Source organism: Girardinichthys multiradiatus, chromosome 15, assembly GCF_021462225.1.
Source record: "Girardinichthys multiradiatus isolate DD_20200921_A chromosome 15, DD_fGirMul_XY1, whole genome shotgun sequence".
Lineage (NCBI taxonomy): Eukaryota > Metazoa > Chordata > Actinopteri > Cyprinodontiformes > Goodeidae > Girardinichthys > Girardinichthys multiradiatus.
In genome coordinates, this window is record NC_061808.1 from 23,891,555 (window position 1) to 23,909,435 (window position 17,881).

At 38.8% G+C, this 17,881-nt stretch overlaps 1 protein-coding gene across 8 annotated transcripts in view; it reads right to left on the bottom strand.

The window, feature by feature from the left end:
• Positions 1–2,752: 2,752 nt before the first annotated feature.
• The window catches only part of ppp2r5cb (protein phosphatase 2, regulatory subunit B', gamma b), a 28,839-nt gene continuing 13,710 nt past the window's right edge, over positions 2,753–17,881 (bottom strand). For 2 of the 8 annotated variants that reach the window (XM_047388005.1, XM_047388009.1), the window contains 13 exons: positions 15,032–15,231; positions 12,472–12,582; positions 12,282–12,374; positions 12,066–12,196; positions 11,915–11,974; positions 11,052–11,160; positions 10,907–10,960; positions 8,389–8,559; positions 8,151–8,278; positions 7,943–8,044; positions 7,701–7,773; positions 7,298–7,414; positions 2,753–5,281 (listed from right to left, as the gene is read on the bottom strand). In XM_047388005.1, coding sequence (XP_047243961.1) covers positions 5,147–5,281; positions 7,298–7,414; positions 7,701–7,773; positions 7,943–8,044; positions 8,151–8,278; positions 8,389–8,559; positions 10,907–10,960; positions 11,052–11,160; positions 11,915–11,974; positions 12,066–12,196; positions 12,282–12,374; positions 12,472–12,582; positions 15,032–15,231 — 1,484 coding nt within the window. In that variant the 3' untranslated portion in view covers positions 2,753–5,146. The other 6 variants (XM_047388008.1, XM_047388010.1, XR_007041788.1 and 3 more) reach the window with 5 other exon arrangements.

Genomic DNA, 17,881 nt, shown 5'->3' on the forward strand with positions numbered 1-17,881 from the left:
GCGCGAATGTTCCCAACGATAACATGAAGTGGAGAAGAATTTGCATGATTTAAGATTAAATGAATTGCTCTCCCCTACTGATGCATCATCATATCTCTATCACTGGGCAAAAAACGGAGGTATGTCTATTCGTTTCCTAAATCCCCCTACAGGTTAATTTATTAGGTTCAGTACAGATGCCAGCAGGGGTGGTAGGCGCTAAAAAGGGTAGGAGGGTGTAAAATGTCAGCTGCTTTCAGATAAATAGAGGAACTTTGATGACCTCAGTCGACACAATTTGGAGAGTGTTTGTGCAAATGTTAAAAGCTGATGGTGGCACCTAGCAACATCTGGAAAGAAAAAAATAAGATAAGCAGTGCTTTCGCTACTTATGACTAAAGTCCAAATATCATGTTGCTTCAGAGTAATAATCCATTAAAGGAGTTAACACAAAAAATAGCAATCAAATAAAACATTAAGAGAATTGATCTTATTTGAGGAAAAAACAAACTTGATACCTTGTTGGAAGAAGTTCAATATAGTGCTTTGCAAAACTATTCATCATCCTTGAACCTTTTCCCCATTTGGTCACATTAAAAATAGCAAACTTTGATTTATGTAGCTTACTGTGCATTTAAGTGATAAACTCACATAAGGAAGCACACAACCATGAGGTTAAAATTAATATGGTTCTATATTTTCTTTTTTCAAATAAAAATCTCAAATGTGGGGTGTGCTATAATAACCAGCCACCTTTAATCTGATACCCTTTAATAAACAAAACTAATTGTTCTGTGTAACTCTAGAGGAGGTGCAGAAATCTACAGCTCGGGTGGGGGAAGATTTTAACAGGACAACCTTTAGCTTTCCACGACACAACTCTGGCTGTTATGGATGACTGGCAAGAACAAAAAATCCTGTTAAAGAAAGCCATAAGTAGTTCAATTTATAGTTTGTCACAGATCTTGCAGGGGGCACAGCACACGTGGAAGAAGGTGCTGGTTTTAGCCTACTTGTAAAATCTCAGCTGTGGCAGATGCATGGTGGTAGCAGCATCATGCTGTGGAAAGGCTTTTTAAAACTGTGGCATTAAAAGCTGGATGGAGCTAAATAAAGAAGAATCATGGGAAGAAAAGAGAAACTTGGAGGCTGCAGAAGGATTTGGAGCCTTGTGGAGGTTCACCTTTCAGTAGAGCGACTCTAAACACAGACTTAGAGCAAAACCAATATAGCACTCTGTATCGTGTCTGACTGAACTTTAGCAACTGCTCATGTCTCCAGATGTGCAGAAGACTTGAAGTTGTAACTACAGTGAAAGGCCATTTAACAAAGTAGATTTACAGGGTCTGAATACAAATGCACAGCAAACCTTTTAGATTTTTAAAATGTTGGATAACCACATACCCTTTTTGTTCCACTTTACACTAATACCCTACTTTGTGTTGGGTCTGTCACTTTATCTAAAAACAAAAATACATAAAAGTTCATCAATGAAAAACAAAAAAACAATGATCTTAAATTGGTATTAATGCTTTTTCAAGCTACAAGATGCAAATATTCAGAATTTGCTTTAAAGTTGGTTGATGTTTGTGTTTTTAGTCATATCTTGTGACTCTAAGAAAACTTTAGAGTTCCCTTTGTTAAAAAGAATCAATACTGTACAGATGACTGGACAAATGGAGGGATAGGTGGCTGGACGAAACGCACACAAGTAAAGAACGTATGCTGTTCAGAGGATTATTATAAGCATCTCTGTGAAAGCAAAACTATCTTACTTGAACGTAATTCAGACTGCAATTATGTTAGATGTCCAACAGGTGGCAGCAAATACCTTTTTCTAAATATTACTGGTTAGTATTGGGTCCTTCAACCATTCATTTCTTTTATATTTCTTTAACCTTTCTGTTGTGTGGTTTTTATTTATGATTCGAGAAAGTTGCATAATCTATAAGAACATGTTCTTATAATATTGGCTCAATTTAAAGCATCACTTCTTTAGTCCATATCAGATGAAAAGATGACCCGAGTCCTTGTGACACATGGTTCACTCATGTTATTTTCGTAGATTTGACTTTAGACTTTTCCAAACTAATTTCCAGAGTTCTCAGTTAGTTAATCCCGTTTTTTGTTTACATTTGTAGAAAACTTTCAAAAGTAGCCACGTTTTGGGTATGGAATCTTAAAACAAAAAGACGGAAGAGGAAGGATGGTTTGATGTAAATACCAGAGATAGATGGACAGATTGATGTAGAGATGACAGCTGAATAAGGATGGATGGATGAATGAACAAATGGAGGTATGGTTGGTTGGATGGATAGAAAGATAGCTTCATAGGTGGATGAAGAAATGGACGAACTAATAGATAGGTTGGTGAAAGAATGCATGAAAAATGGATGGAAATGAATAAACAGATGGTTGAATGGAGAGAGCAGGATGGACAGATAGATGAATACACTGATGGATGTGTTCATATAGCGGGACATGGAGAAAAAGTCTGTTAATACAAATATTTTTTATATATGCCATCTTCTTATCCACCCGTAAAAAGCTTTACATCAACTGCAGACTTTTCTTAACTGCATTGGAACAAAAAGAGTAATTTGGTACAGCTTTTAGCTGTTCCTGTGATCTAGAGTTAAGAATAAACACTGAAAACAGACATATTCTTGACATCCATAGTAGGATATCAAGAATAAATCATCAATTGTCTCATTTCCAGCACATGCGTGGGGAAAAAAGGTTGAGTACAAAAACAAATGGAGTCGCAGGACCATTTTTAGGATGAAAATATAAAACATGTTCTCTTTATTTGCTGTATATAGATAGACGTACACCACTGCAGGTCTTGATAAAAGCAAGCACAAAATCTCATTAATGTAAAGGGCAAAACATGTCTGGATGTGGAAAAATCAAAACGGAAAAGATGTCGGGTTACAAAGATTAGGGGGAAAAAAAAACTTAGAAAATAACTAGGATTTAAATTAAGTGTAAATACTTAAACGTCATGAACTTTGTGCCACATACCAACCGTCTGCAGTTGCTAAGAATCTCTGAATCCTGTACACAGGGTAGTTTGTACAAAATATGAAATCTACCATTTAATAATAGATATAACATAAAAGTACATTTTATGTACAATGAAGTCATTTAGTATTACAAATACTAAACGACACTTGCAATAAAAAATCTTTTCAAGAAGACAAAAAAAAGCTTATGTAAAATAAAAGGAGCTCCAAAGAAGCCAGTATTAAAGCCATTTTAAGAACAAAAGTGACCAACAGGGCACCAACGCAGTGCTGCAGAACCATGATGAGACCCATCATTCTGCACACGTTAAATAAAATGCAAGAGTCAGAGTAAAGGTCCTGGAGAGCTGTTGGTGCAAACCTTTGGTGACTGTTCTTCTGCAGGACAAACATGGAGAGAACAGAACAGTGTGACTTTCAGTATAATTTACAATTTGCACATTCAGTTGAAACACTAACAACAGGGTTCTGCAGGCAAAGGAGGAGTAAAACCACAACAAAATGAACTCGTGAGCATCCAGAAAAAGATCTTTCTATTTTTTATATTTTGCTGTATCACTGAGGAAGGGGAGCGCAGGTCTGAGCGGACAGGGTGCAAACAACTCAAAGGTGGAATGGGACGGTTAAGGGAGGGTTGAAATGGGAGGCGAGCTCTTCATGACAGGCACTGCGGAGCAGGTGGCCCCTTCACGCTAAGACAGACAGCATTACGGATTTAAACTCTGCACTACTTTTTTTCTTTCTTTTTTTTTTAAGTTGTATTTCCATTTTCTTTCAAGTTTTATCAGGAAGTGCTTCATTCGCTGAAGTGGCTTGCTTGGGGGAGGCCGCACTGCCCCATAGTTGACTAAACAGCTTCGACAAGGCAGGTGCTGGAGTCCAAGCAGCTTGACATGCTCCACTGGAACACATCTAATTTTCCTTTAGAAACTAATGGTACAAATTCTCCAATAAGCTGACATTTCAGTTACATGTTAATACTTAATCTGCAGCAAATATCCCCTTCGATGACAAAAGGCACTGTGAAAAGAAAGGCTTGAAGCTAAACATACCTCTTCAACTTCTAGCAAGAGTTTTGTAGCAAAATCAACCCAATCTGCAAAGTTTCTGCTTTACTAAATGTGTCAATCCCTCATTAACGTCATCCCTTCAACCTCTCATAAAAGCCTCACCTGGATGACTATGACATCTTCTGAATGGGGTGCAAATGGACAACTTAAAATAAATCCCTCCTCTCATGTAAAGTTACGCAGCAGACCCGGTTTAGCTGTTGTGCTAACTTATTGTCTACTCAGCTAACATTTTTCAGTAAAAGTGGAGAATGAAAGAAGCTGGCACCAGAATAGACTTCTTCACAAAGGTGTGTAGGAGGAAAAACCTGGATAAATTCAACTGTGGTGTATTGATTGAACCCCACTGGTGGGTCTCAGGTGGGCCTGTCTCTGTAGCGAATGATCAATAGATTGAAAAACATCATAGCAACCAACAAAATGATTACATATTAAAGTAGTATTTCCTTTTTCCTAAATAGAGACAAGCTCCTCAGAATATGTAAGGAAAAATATAAACAGTTGTTTTGTTCAAATATTATATGAGAAAAATAGCTAATATTAAATATACATGTGTACAAACTGCTGACTTGATTCACCTAAATTATGTGTTTTTTTATTCTTCCACCTAATGTAGGGCTCATATTATTTTAACAAACACCTGACATCTATAGATAAGAGGCAAGAAGACCAGACAGCTCACACACCAAACAGAACACCTGAGAAGAATGACCAGAAGAGGGCAGCACAGTACCCCAAAAACACAAGCTGAGGAGATACTAGGGGGAGATGCACGCTTGTTTAGGGAGAAGAAATGTAAAGATCAGGACTCTGTGGCCATGCTGGAGCGTCCAGCTCTGCAGCCGTCTCTGCGACCAGGAGGAGGAGGAGTTTTGGAAGTGAGGGAGGGCGAGCACCGCCTGTCCTTTAAAAGCTTACTTGAGACATTTTCAGCCTGTTCTGTTCTGCACTCTGCTGCACTGAGATACCAGAGTTCTGTTGCTGTGCTGGCCCTCCGTGGGCCCGTGGTTCCTATGTGGATGCTGCTGCTCCTGCTGTGTTTTAAAAAAAAAATATTTCAAGGATGGTCTCTTAGTGGGCATCGTGCGTCGTCAACATTTCCTCTGCTCTTCGGTGTAACTCCAACGCTGTGACAGTGGAGATGTCTTTAGGAAGCTCCGATTTCCTCCTCACTAAAGGGCGTTCTCTGCGTTGCTCTTTCAGGATCTGTGTACAAAGGACAAGCATCAGTAAAACCAGCACTGATGCAAAACACAGCCATTTAGCTTCTGCACAGACGGTTGTCTGTTATCCAACAGTCTGACATTTATCACTGTAATGTTTCAGCTAACACATGGCACATCTTTCCTGTATGATGCAGCTTAATCAGCAGCTGCACGAAGGACTCACACTAAAAGCAAAATATTATGCGGCGAGTAATTAGGTTTTATAACAGAATGAGCACCAACACGGAGAAACAGATTTGCAAAAATCAAAGTATACAAACATTTTTGTCTGGGAAAGCTGATTTAACACGGTGACTTGCCAAAGTACTCACACACCCTCAAGTTTTTAATTGTGCATGGATTATATTGGGATTTTATATGAAAGTCCAGCAAAAAGTATTGAATAGATGTGAAGTGGAAGGAAAATGAGTCAATACTTTGTAGGACCACATTATCCAACCATCAGTCCGTTGGGATTGTTGCACATACAGCAAGTGACCTTTCTACTTGTTTAAAAAAAAAAGTTCTCAGATTGGATGAAGAGTATCAGTGAACATTAATAATCAAGTCTTGGCACATATTCTCTGTTGGGTTTAGGTCTGGACTTTGACTGGGCCATTGTAAGACATAAAAATGCTTCACAGTAACTGTTCTTCTAGAGGGGGAGACTCAGTCCAAGTCTAAAGTTTCACACAACCTCTAAAAGGCTGCCTTTCCATCTACATTCTCAGCAACTCTGACCAACTTCCCTGGCACTACTGAAGAAAGGCATCCCCCAAAGCATGATGCTGCCATCACCATGCTTTACCATGGGGATGGTATGTTCAGAGTGATGTGCAGAGTAAATCTTGTCTGACCTTACCACCACACCTCATCCTGCGCGATTGCCGCACCTTCATGTGGCCACAGGTAAACTGTTTTTATGGTATTCTTTCAGCAGTGGCTTCCCACTCTTCCGTAAATTTCAAATTTGAGAACCGCATGGATAATAGTTGTGTTGATAAATTCTCCAACCTGAGCAGTGGATGTCTGGAGCTCCTCCAGAGTTGACATGAGCCTCTTGCCTTCTTCCTCGATCAATGCTTTCCTTCACCATCCTGTCAGTTTAGGTGGACAGCAATGTCGTCACTGATTTGCCTCTGTACCTCCATTTTCAAATGATCGCCTAAAAACTGCTCTACTAGATGTTCAATGTTTGGAATAAGCTGTTACAACCAAACCTCACATGATATCTTCTCCACAACTTTATCCCTGACCCGTCTACTGTTTTCCTTGGTATTCATGAAGCGGTTTGTGCACCAGTGTTCCCAAACAAACCTTTGAGGATTGCACAGAGAAGCTGTATTAATACTGAGTTTAAGTTGCGAACAGGTGGACTCTGCTCACCAGACGGTGAGTTGCACTGGGTTTTGTTCAAGGGTATCAGAGTAAAAGGGGCCTGAATACAACTGTAGGTCACAATTTTAGATTTTTATTTATGGAAAATAATTGTATACATTTTCTTCCTACTGCTTGGTGTTGATCACACAAAATCCCAATGAAAAACATACAACTTTATAGTTTGGAAATGACAAAAGATGAAATAGTTCGAGGGGTGTGAATACTTTTACACTGATTCTAGATGGATTTATTTTTGTGAATCGTCACCTTTGGTGTCGGAAAGGCAGCTCGGATAATAACTTGGTTTACACCTGGATATGTGGAATCAGTAAAAAAAAAAAAAAAAAAAAGCCTTGTACAATTTATATATTATCCGAAAGAAACACAGCTGGGAACTAACTTCTTATTAACTTTTGCTCGGTGGCAGAATTTTGTGCATCACTGAAGCCTGGACAGAAATCACGAGCATCACAATGTGCTCAGGCAGCGACTGTCCCTCCAACTACTAGTCCACCAACCAATCATAGTCTGGAAAAACCAAGCTGAATGCTAACTAGAGAACTCGTGCTTTAGGCCTTTTTTCTCCTAACATGTTTAAAACCAGATAAGCATCTGTAGTGCTACACTCCACACTGACCTGTGTGGCTCCCTCCTCTACTGTTTTCTTTAAAACGCTGACATCTTCTATCAGCGGCACATCTGTCTCCATGTCCATCGGACCGCCTGATCCTGGAGGGTCAATGTACACCAAAAACTGCACAGGCACAAAAGACGAATAATAAAAAAAAAAAAGAGTCAACTAAAGCCTGCAGGTTATAAATCTTTGTTGTTATGGGCCACTATGTGACTTAAATTACAGCTAATCCCTCCTTGAAGACAAATCGAGACCATATCAGCTTCTCCAGACATTGTTCTAGATGTTGGACCTGAAGGATCTGTGACTCCATGAAATCAGAGTGTAAACAAGCAGAATGCGGCTTGCTTCAGAGGTCCGTGAAACCGCTACAGCTTGAGGCTAAGTTGCAGTGTGTTCATCTCACCTGTGGGTTTGACTTCGCAAGATTCTCTATCTTCAGCCAAGCATCTTCTCTCTCCTTCCATTTGCTTTTCTCTCTAAGACATCAGAGTGTGACATTTTAGCTCACTTATCCAGTTAGTCTTTTCTTCCAGTGGTGATTTAGTTTAAATTACATTTTTAGTGATCTATGCAACTGTCTAATAAGGCCAGAATGAATGCAGCTGCCCTGGAAATATCAATGTGATGTCTCATTTGTTGACTTACTTGCTTTTCTCTGCTTTGAACTGCTGGGTGCAGTCGTCAAACAACTTCTGATTCATCTCCATAAAGAGTTTTAGAGCGTTATAGATCAAACCATGGATTGTCCTGTGGGCACACAAAGATTCCTGTGGCTCACTTGTTGTACACACAACAATTAGGCGACTACAGCACTGCCAGATACACTGCAGAGGAAGACTGTGCACAGACTCACTTGTTCCAGTGGGTTTTGGAGTTGCGGTAAAGGGCTGGAAACATGATGGGCAGGATCTTGGTGGCATTGTCGCTGATCAGGCTCATGATGTACTCATTGTTCCAGTAGTACAGAGCTCGCTCAGCCACCTAACAATACAGTTTGTCCCAGAGTTACATTGAATAAACAAATAAAGGAAAACCACACAATAATCAAAGCTGCCTAAAAAAAAGCGAGTCCGCCAAGATGGGACACAGACCTGAAAGTGTGGACTCGACACACACTTGGCGAGCTGTCTGAAAAGAGGCTCCATGACTTTGACGAACTCAGAGGGCTCAATAACATCTAATATTTCCTCCAGTTCATTGAGGAACATCACCTCCTTTGGACTGTGGGTCTTTGGCCAATATTTTAGCAAAGCCATAACAGTCTGCAAAGACAGACACACACATACACACACACACACACACACACACACAAGCAGGTCCGAAGGCAGCGTAAGAAGAGCACTGTTAACAAACATCACATCAATGACTGGGCTGTAATACTTTCCATAACAGCGTCAGAATAAACCTTAAAAGGAAAGGGAGATTTGAACATGAATATTGTTTGATTTCTTTTTGTAAAACAGAGTTTGCTCTGTAAAAACAGCTCTTAAAGAAAACCATAACAGCGTTTGGAACAGAGAACCTTTGGAACCTGATCTTTAACCTGTTGAGCCCTGAGGGGTTTTAGAGCAATCTCCGCCTGAAATTATATAAGCGAAATAAATCATAGTATAGCTCCACTGTTATGAAGTCTAAATGCAAACTTTTGGTACCTGTGTACAGGTAAGACATACAAACATTTTTCAATTGGAACCACTATTGTAACTGTTCCTATGTCTGATTTATTTGTGATTAAGCCTCACCAATATTTATTCTAAATGAACATTGCAAAACACCATGAAAATCCTTTGGAAATCCTAGTAGAAGCCCCAGGTTGTATTCATCAACATCTTGACTATAACAGCAGCCAATTTGGACTGAATCAGTTAAAGCATATTTATTCCACAAAGGCTTTAGTGGTCAATGTGGCAGGCGGAGCTGGGATTTCAGCACAATTTAGCAAAATGTTCCAAAACTGTGCTGAATATGTTTTTCACCTCATAAAAAGGGAATCTGGTCAAACAAAAGTGCTCATTTCAGTTTTAGGACTCTTTCTGCTTATGACATAGCATAGTGCATTGTGCACAGCATAAAATCAATATAATGAAAAGAAATCAAATTAAATCGAATCCTTTTGTCTCCCACTGAACGAATTTTATTGCAAACAAAATTATTGACAAACTGTAAACCAATGTGTAAAAATAATATTGTATGATAAACTATGTATAAAAATGCTCACAAAAAGAATCATTAATGAAAAACTGTACAAATGATGGGCTGCACCCCCTTCACAATCTACACCATCGTCACAGAACTCGTAGTTCCTACTGTGCAGGACAGCGATGTGAATCTATTGCTACAAGCTGCAATCTTGTATCGCAATAAAAGAAACTTGAGTAGCCTCCTATTACTGCTTTCATAAGATGAAAGTGGTTGGGCTACACAATCAAAGACCTTCAACAAAGCCTAGAGTCCCATAAAATGTCCAAGAAGACTGCCTTCTTGCAACAGAACAATGTCACAGTTTAAATGAAAAAGACCTACAGAGTTCAACCAGAAGATGAGAGCACATGAGGAGGAAACAAACAGCTTCACATAAGTTCTAAAGGTAAACAACAAAGCATCAGAGAAGCAACAGCTTCTCCTCCTGTTTAATAAATTTCCTCGAACTTACAAAAGATTTCCCTGAAAAACTTTAATGCTTGCATCTGATCTGACTTTGCAGCACAAAGCTGCACATTAACACTTAGATGTACAGGAGATGAGATTTTCCACTATGTTAAATTCCCCCATCTGAACTAATGAATACAGCTTTATGTTGTATCACTAAGGCTGTGTAATATGAAGATATTTTACGTATTTTCCTCTAGCTTTAAAAATGTGCTTTTCATACAGAATGAATATAGTTTACCTGATCATTGTGGTTGTTTTTGTTTACCTTACAAACAAAACACATTTTTGAGATGGGCAAAAAAAAAAAAACTGTCTGGTGCGGCGCTGATGGTGTCGGGGTTAAGAGCACGTCCATATACGGAGGCTACAGTCCTCGAAGCGGCCGTCCCGGGTTCGAGTCCCGGACCCGGCGACATTTGCCAAATCTCTCCCCCTCTCTCTACCCCTCTTTCCTATCTGCCTACTGTCAAAAAAATAAATAAAGGCCACTAGTGGCGAAAAACATCTTAAAAAAAAAAACCTGTCCCATTAAAATACCACACAGGACCAACACAGAAAATAAAAACACTAAAAGCAGACAGAAGGCATAAGATACAAGTAGGATATGACCAGCCCTGCAGTAAAAACTAAATAAATTAAGCAATAAGTAAATAAAATCAATATGGCATGTGGTGGAGAAAGCCAGAGACAAAAGCTGCACATCTGGGTTTGGTTATCAGGTTATCTTTAAGAGCTCAGTGTTTACAAAAGTAAATTCTGATAAAATTACAATTTTACTGTCTTTATATATCAATTATTTAACATCTTTTTACTGGTATCAACATTTGTTAAAACATTCATCTATTAAAAGATAGCATCGAACCATCAGCAGAACATACACAAAATACTAAATACAAACCAACTTTAAAGACTGTTGTGTTCTGACAAACAACCCAGCATGAATGACTTCAACCTTACCGGCTCTGTGAGGGTGCTATCCTTCTCCAAGAACTGGACCACACAGTAGGCCAGCTGTGAAACAAACACATCCCAGCCCCCATTTACTCATCTTCTAAAGCGGTGTTAGCAGGAGACAGCAAGGCACAACACTGAAGGTACGTACCTGAGGGTGATACACACTCAGAGACTTGACTTTGTGTAAAGGCAGAAGGACTTTCAGTAGAAAAATCTTGTGCTCTTCTTTCAGTGGCAAAGCAAATCCATTGATTATGCTGCAAATAAGCAAGGTGGTCATTTAAAACAAACTCTTTGCCAGCAATATAATGTTTACAGGTCAAAGAAAAGAAAAAGAAAAAAACACAATGAAAATTGAATTCTGTTTCTGAAAATTAAAAAAGGTTCAAAAACATTTCCATTTCATAATCCAGTTCCTGTCCTGACAATTTTTTTAAACATTTGGACATTTAAGAAGAAAACATTTACCTGCATGTTGCACAATTCCTGAAACAGTACAATGCTGATGTTGGCTTTAGAGTCAGCCATGTGATAAAGAGCTATTTCACAGCGTTTCTGGCATTCATACCAGCTTAGATCAGCTGAGTTTAAAAATGGGTGATACCTAAGACTTCTCAAACGTGGACTGGATTATCTTACATTAACTACAGATTTATGCTCAGGAGCGCCAGTGATGTGCTTGGTATCCGAACCAGACCCAGTTCATTTAAAACCCTGAGCTAAAGCGATTTACAGGCTAAAAAAAAAGGAGCAAAATGATTGTTTTGATTTTGAATTAGTGTGTGTTTATTTGTACGTTTTTGTGATTCAAAACCAAAATGATAAATGAACTGTAAATGAAAAGGTTGTAATATGAAAAACTTAAATTAAAAGGACACAATCAAAAACTAGAAACTCAATGATTCATTTTTCCCCCTATAACATATAAAATTAGAAACTTCCAGACATTTTAGAAAAAAACACTTTTACGACTGTAAAAAACAAACAACACTGTTGAAAACAACAACTTACCTGCCAAGTATTTCCAGTAGTTCTGCTATTCCATTATGGCGCTCCGTCTCATAAATGAACCTGGAGAAGAAAACCTGTTTTAGTTAAATCTCTATCACTCACACAAACAATAATCACTTACAATCAAGCTTAGTAACTGAAACACACTCACGTATAAAATATGTTATTTATCTGTTTCCTAATGTACGCTCGCAGACCCAGGAACTTGCCATAGATGCGATGCAGAGTGGTCTTTAAAAAATCTCTTTCTCTGGGATCTTCACTGTCGAACAGTTCTAAGAGCTGACAGCAAAAACAAAAAGGTTACTGGAGACACTTCACAGAAATAATTTAAAATTTTTTTTACACTTGATACATAGGTGCTCACCTGCATTACAAACTTCTGGTCAATATACTTTTTGGCAATGTTAGGTTGGAAGTCTGGTGACTCTAGAAACCGTAAGAAAAACTCATACACGAGCTGCGGAAAGAGCACATTGAGTTGGTTTATTCTTCTCCACTTTAAGGTGGATAACAATTCTGGCTGTATTTAGAAATGTTGTGTGCGCTCTGGTTACCTGTAGATGTGGCCATGCTGCCTCTAGCGTGGGCTCGTCCTCTTCTGGGTCAAACTCTGCGCCGGTGGGGTTCGATGAAGGAGGCAACGTCCTAAACATGTTCACAGAAAACTGGGGAAACAAAAACAGAACATTCATTTTCAGCACAGCTTTCTCCTAAAGCATCATCAAACCTAAGGCTAAACCTGACTGATTATATCCGTTACCCTAATATTTTCTGGGCCCTTCCATCATTGGACATGCTCTGAAATAAACTATTCCAAAGTGCTTTGGCTGTCAATGTCCTGCTGGAAGGTTAACCAACCGTGGTAAACCTCGAGACCGATAACCGCCCCATGGATACCAAACAGAAGCCTATACTGCTAGCAAAAACAACTTCAAAGGTTTACCCTACAGCTAAGGGAAAATAACTACTGTGTTTTATAAAAAAAAAAGTCTTGTAATGCTCATCGAGGTTTCAAACATGTCCTGAAAAACCAAGATGTTGTGTGAAAACCACTTGTATAGAGTTTACATAAGAATACACACTTTATTACCATGAAGGAGTTTGTCGTGTCAGTCCCCACTTTGATGATAAAAGCCATCAGAGGGCTTCAAAAAGCCCTCGTCTTTAATTGGGTCAGGAAAAGGTTGCCTGGCTGGAATAGGAGTACATTTCTATGCTGATTTGGCACCTCGGTTGCATTTTCAGCGGCACTGATCAAATAGGGCTTCAACAGAGGGGGGGGGGGATATTTGCACCTTGATCATCAGCAGTTTACAATGTGGCATTGAGGCAGGGCTTTGATTAACATCAAAGGATTTTTTTTATTTGGCTTGGTAAAACAAATCTGGTCATGTGGATGAATCCTGACTACATTGGTGAGTACAGCGAGTTGGACCTACCAAAGAATAATTGTAGTTTTAATGTTCTTTAAATGGAAGAAGAGCCTAATTACCACCCTACTTGTGATCAGAAGGAGTTTAACATTTGAATTGGGCTGAACTTAGAAATGCCCATGCAACTATCATGCCTTAGAAAAATGGGTCTGTTAGAAGATATCATCTCTATCAGAGTGTTTTCTCAGGTCATTCTGCAAAAATACAGAAAACAACTAGGATCCTCACCCCATGCTTTAAACTTTTATAGTTTTAACCCTGAAGCACACTTTGCCACATATCTCTGAGCTCATCAGGCCAGGAAAAAAAATTACCAGCAGGAGCAAGATGTTACTCCACAGTATTTGTTTTATGGAAAACTGGCTTTCACCAGCATGTTCATGTGTGGGGCAATAACCCTGAGAGACTTTGCTTTTCCCGCTACTAATTCTGATTGCAAAAACCCCCATCATCTAATCCTTGTAATCTTTACCAATAACAAAACCAACTGTATGGAAAAGACGCAGTAAAAACCCAAAATAAACATATGTTTTGAAAACACCACAAAGTAATTAACTTATGATGGAAAATAATCACTAAAAATGATTTTTTTAGCCCTTATCACTGTTTCTACAGGGTCAGAATGTCCCACTTTATGCAGAGGAGGCAGAGAGCTTTCTACTCTTCAGAAACTAAGATTGTTTTAGGAGCACAATAGGAAACGAAGAGGCAGAAGCTGCGTTTTCAAACATACTCAGAAATGTAAACATGTTCTCACTTAACATGACTTTAAAATTATAAATGCTACAATCTCTAGTTTGAAGTCAAAATATATTATGCTTGCAGCCTTGCTTCATTACTTTTAATCAGTAAAAAAAAAATTGTTCTCAATTTAGAATATTTTGCTTGATGCTTAGGAACGTAGTTTAATTGTTTGTTTTAAAGCACAAAAAAACATTGAAAAAGCAAAATGAAATAGTGTAGTAAAATATATTAACCAATAACAACAACACACTAATATCTAGTCTAGAAAATGAACGCACTAAATTTATTAAATGCTGACATACAAAAGCAGACTAAGCAAAAAACTAATAATAAGAATAGTTCAAGCATGTTTGAGAATCTTCTTTATATATTCAAGCAGATTTATTTTCCCTGGGGAACAAGCATAGAAAACGATTAGTGATGTCTGATAACCATTTAAGACCCATATGGTCATGTGATTAAACTCAAGGAAGCAAAGTAAACTGATGATGCATCAGGTTTTCTCAGAAGTGTCCCATTTCAATAAGCTAAATGAACTAAGCACAAAAATCATATTAATGAGAGCACAGCTAACAGGCACCTAATTATGCAAAACATATATTGGAATATTGGGGGGGGGGGAAGCTTGCTGAATGTCAGAATTCATAGAAAAGGATTTGTTGATGAAAAACATCTACAATGAAGCAGCAAAAACATTTCAAAATGTTGCTAAAAACTAAGTTTGGTTAGGAAATAAATCACGGGCTCATTTCTACAGCTTCAAGACCAGTTTAACAATTCACAGTAAAATCTTCCATGAGGTAAATAAGGAAATATTTTCTTTACATGACTTGAGTAATAAACGGTAAACTCGTTTGAGTAGTGCGTGTCTATCTGAGAAAATTCTGCACATTTTCAAAAGAAAACTTGAATCATTTGTGAGCGTCTTGACACTGACCACATGAACTACTTCTGGGTAGATGGGCTCTGTGATGACGTTCCTGTTGTGGGTGATGTATTCCACCATTTCGCTCAGAGCGGCTCGTTTCACCTCCTTCCATTTTAGGTCGCTCAGGGGGTCTGAGACGAAATCAAAGAGGACGCAGCACTGACGCAGCTTCTGGATGAACAGCTTCTCCTGTTCTGCTGGGGGAACGTCTAGGAAACAGAAAACAGACGACAAGCTGAAATGAGCTGGTCTGCCAAGTTGGATGCAGGTTTTATTTTGATCTGAAACAGGTAAAAAAAAAAAAAAAAGTTGCTGCACAACACAAAACGTAAATCGGTTAATGTTCAAGGCAGTGAAGAGCCACAACAAAGGTGCTCTCAATCTATGAAATAAACCGTTTTGCCAGGTAAGATGTTTTTGATCTCTGTTGCAGTTGAGGAGCGAATAACTTGCAAGCTCACTCTGTTAATTGTTGCCAAAAATCAAATGTGAATGCTAAAATCAGACACTTAGCATTTCAAAGACTGTGCCACCACTACATCAATGATGCAGAGGGTCTAAATCATCCCTGGGAAATATGGGGCCACACCTGTCCATGTACAATAATTAGCACAATTAACTGCCAGTTTGAACAAACAAACATTTTTTAATAAAAGCTCAACAAACTGAGCTGAGCTCCACTTTGTGCAGAGGTTTTGGGGACAGATCACAGCTTCCCAAGTCATCTGGCAAAATGTTATCCTATATAAGAGAAAAAAGCCAGACATTGGTTTAAACAGAAGTAAAAGAAATAACACATGGTGAAAAAGCCACCGGCATTGTCCGCCCATTCAAGCATGTTTAAAAACAGCTCTAATGTACCATTTCCCCTTCAGCTGTACTCCGTACGCAGTAAGCAGAGTCCTGTGCACCAACGGGGCTAACTTGCAGCACTTTGGAAGAAACAGACAACCTTCAATAAGACAGCAGTCAGTCTTCTCTTTTTAAATCGCCAGTTACAAGCAACACAAAAATCTCTTTTTACGCCAGTAGTTAGGAGCGTAAACATACTGTTGCTGTCAGAAAGAAATGTTGTGTTCAGAGCACCAGCTATAAGGCTGAGATTCACACAGACCCTCTGCCAATTAACAAAATCTTGCAGGTTGATAAAACATTTGCAGCAACACGTAAATGCTCAAATAATTCCTCAGGTCAAATGATTTACAAGCTACACGTAGTACCAAACAACCAGGACATGCTAATTCATTCGCCTACAACGTGGGGATAAGAGACCTAAAAGATCAGCACATGAAGCCTGTCTGTAGGACAGCATTTATCACTTCATCACAGCCTGCTGTTCATGACTCAGTTCCTCAAACAGCTGCATGATTATAATTTGTTACCATGGTGGCCGCAAACAGAGCCGACACTTTGGCCCAATGGGTGACATCGGGCAATCAGAGATGTATGCGGGCTACGGTGTCTTACACTACAATCACACGCTGCTGACTTGCTGGTGCAATCAGATGCACCCACCAGACGTGAAAATGTTTTGGTTGAGCTTCTCATTTTACAGTTTTCATGTACAAAGTGGAGAAGAGATCCATATATTTACTAAACCATACCAAAGATGTTTGTGGCAAGCTCTTATCTGGAGTGACATAATGAAAAGCAATAAAATAAACCAGTTTTCTTTAGCAATGCCTCCCCAACCAGCAAAGGTGGAGAACACCAGGGCTATGGGGTGATTTCAATTGAAAAAAACCTAACCTGGTAATGATCAGATAAGTCAGTTTAAGACTTATCTGATCATCTCTTAAAACAGCTTCAAACTTGAATGTTTGCAATTTGACTCTATAGAAAATATATGCAGTTTGGGTTTCCTGAAGTAGCAAACAAGACTTGCCTAAATCAATATTATCCTTTGAATTTGGGTGTTAAGCACAGGATGAATACTCATACACATAAATGTAGACGTATGGCTTTCTGTTCAGTTCATTCAGATGTTTTAATGTAAGATAAATACACTGATAAGATCAGAACACCAATGTAATTATAAACAAGTGAGTGGGAGTATTTACATATCTATTTCTCTGCCAGTTCATTATATAAAGCAGCCACAGGAAGGAAAACATCATGTAGGCTGTAACAAACAACAGCCTCACACCCAGGTTGCTGAAGCTGAAAATTCTCGGGGTGATCTAAAAAAAGAAAACTTGATTCTCAAGGATTGTGTGCAGTAAAACATTAGCGCTTTTCCCCCAAACATGAAGTCGATGGTCACAGTAAGTACTGAAATCAATCAAAAACTTTCATGCACTTATTTTTTCCTAATAATAAAAAAATAAAAGAAGAAAAAAAAAAAATCACAAAAGCTTAAGGATACATGCTTTGATGCATGAACAGGGATAAACAAGTAATTATATATTTATGTAAAACGGTAACGCATGTCAAACTATCTCCAGACTGCTACACATGTATAAAAAAGCTTAATGTTTGCTTGTATAAATGGTTAATCAGCACCTCCTCCCATATACCGCCCAGTCCCACAACATCCATCAGCTCCTGTTACACAACAGCACTAGGGTTTCTGAGCAGTCCTAAAATATTAAGAGACATGCTGTGCAACTGCAGACGTCACACACAGGCAACACTGCATGGACAGGAACATAACCTTTACTCTTCTAAAGACTCCAGCTTGCACACGGGAAGCCAGTTGTAAACACAGATTGCTTTAAGAGTTGCCTTCTGAAAGTTTGATCAAACTAATGAACTTCTAAAGGAGCACCACCATTCATGTGTACCCCACACAGCCTTGTTATTTTTAAATGCTAACATAGGTTAAGAGTAGAAGAGGTGACTTTTGAGCTGATAAATGGC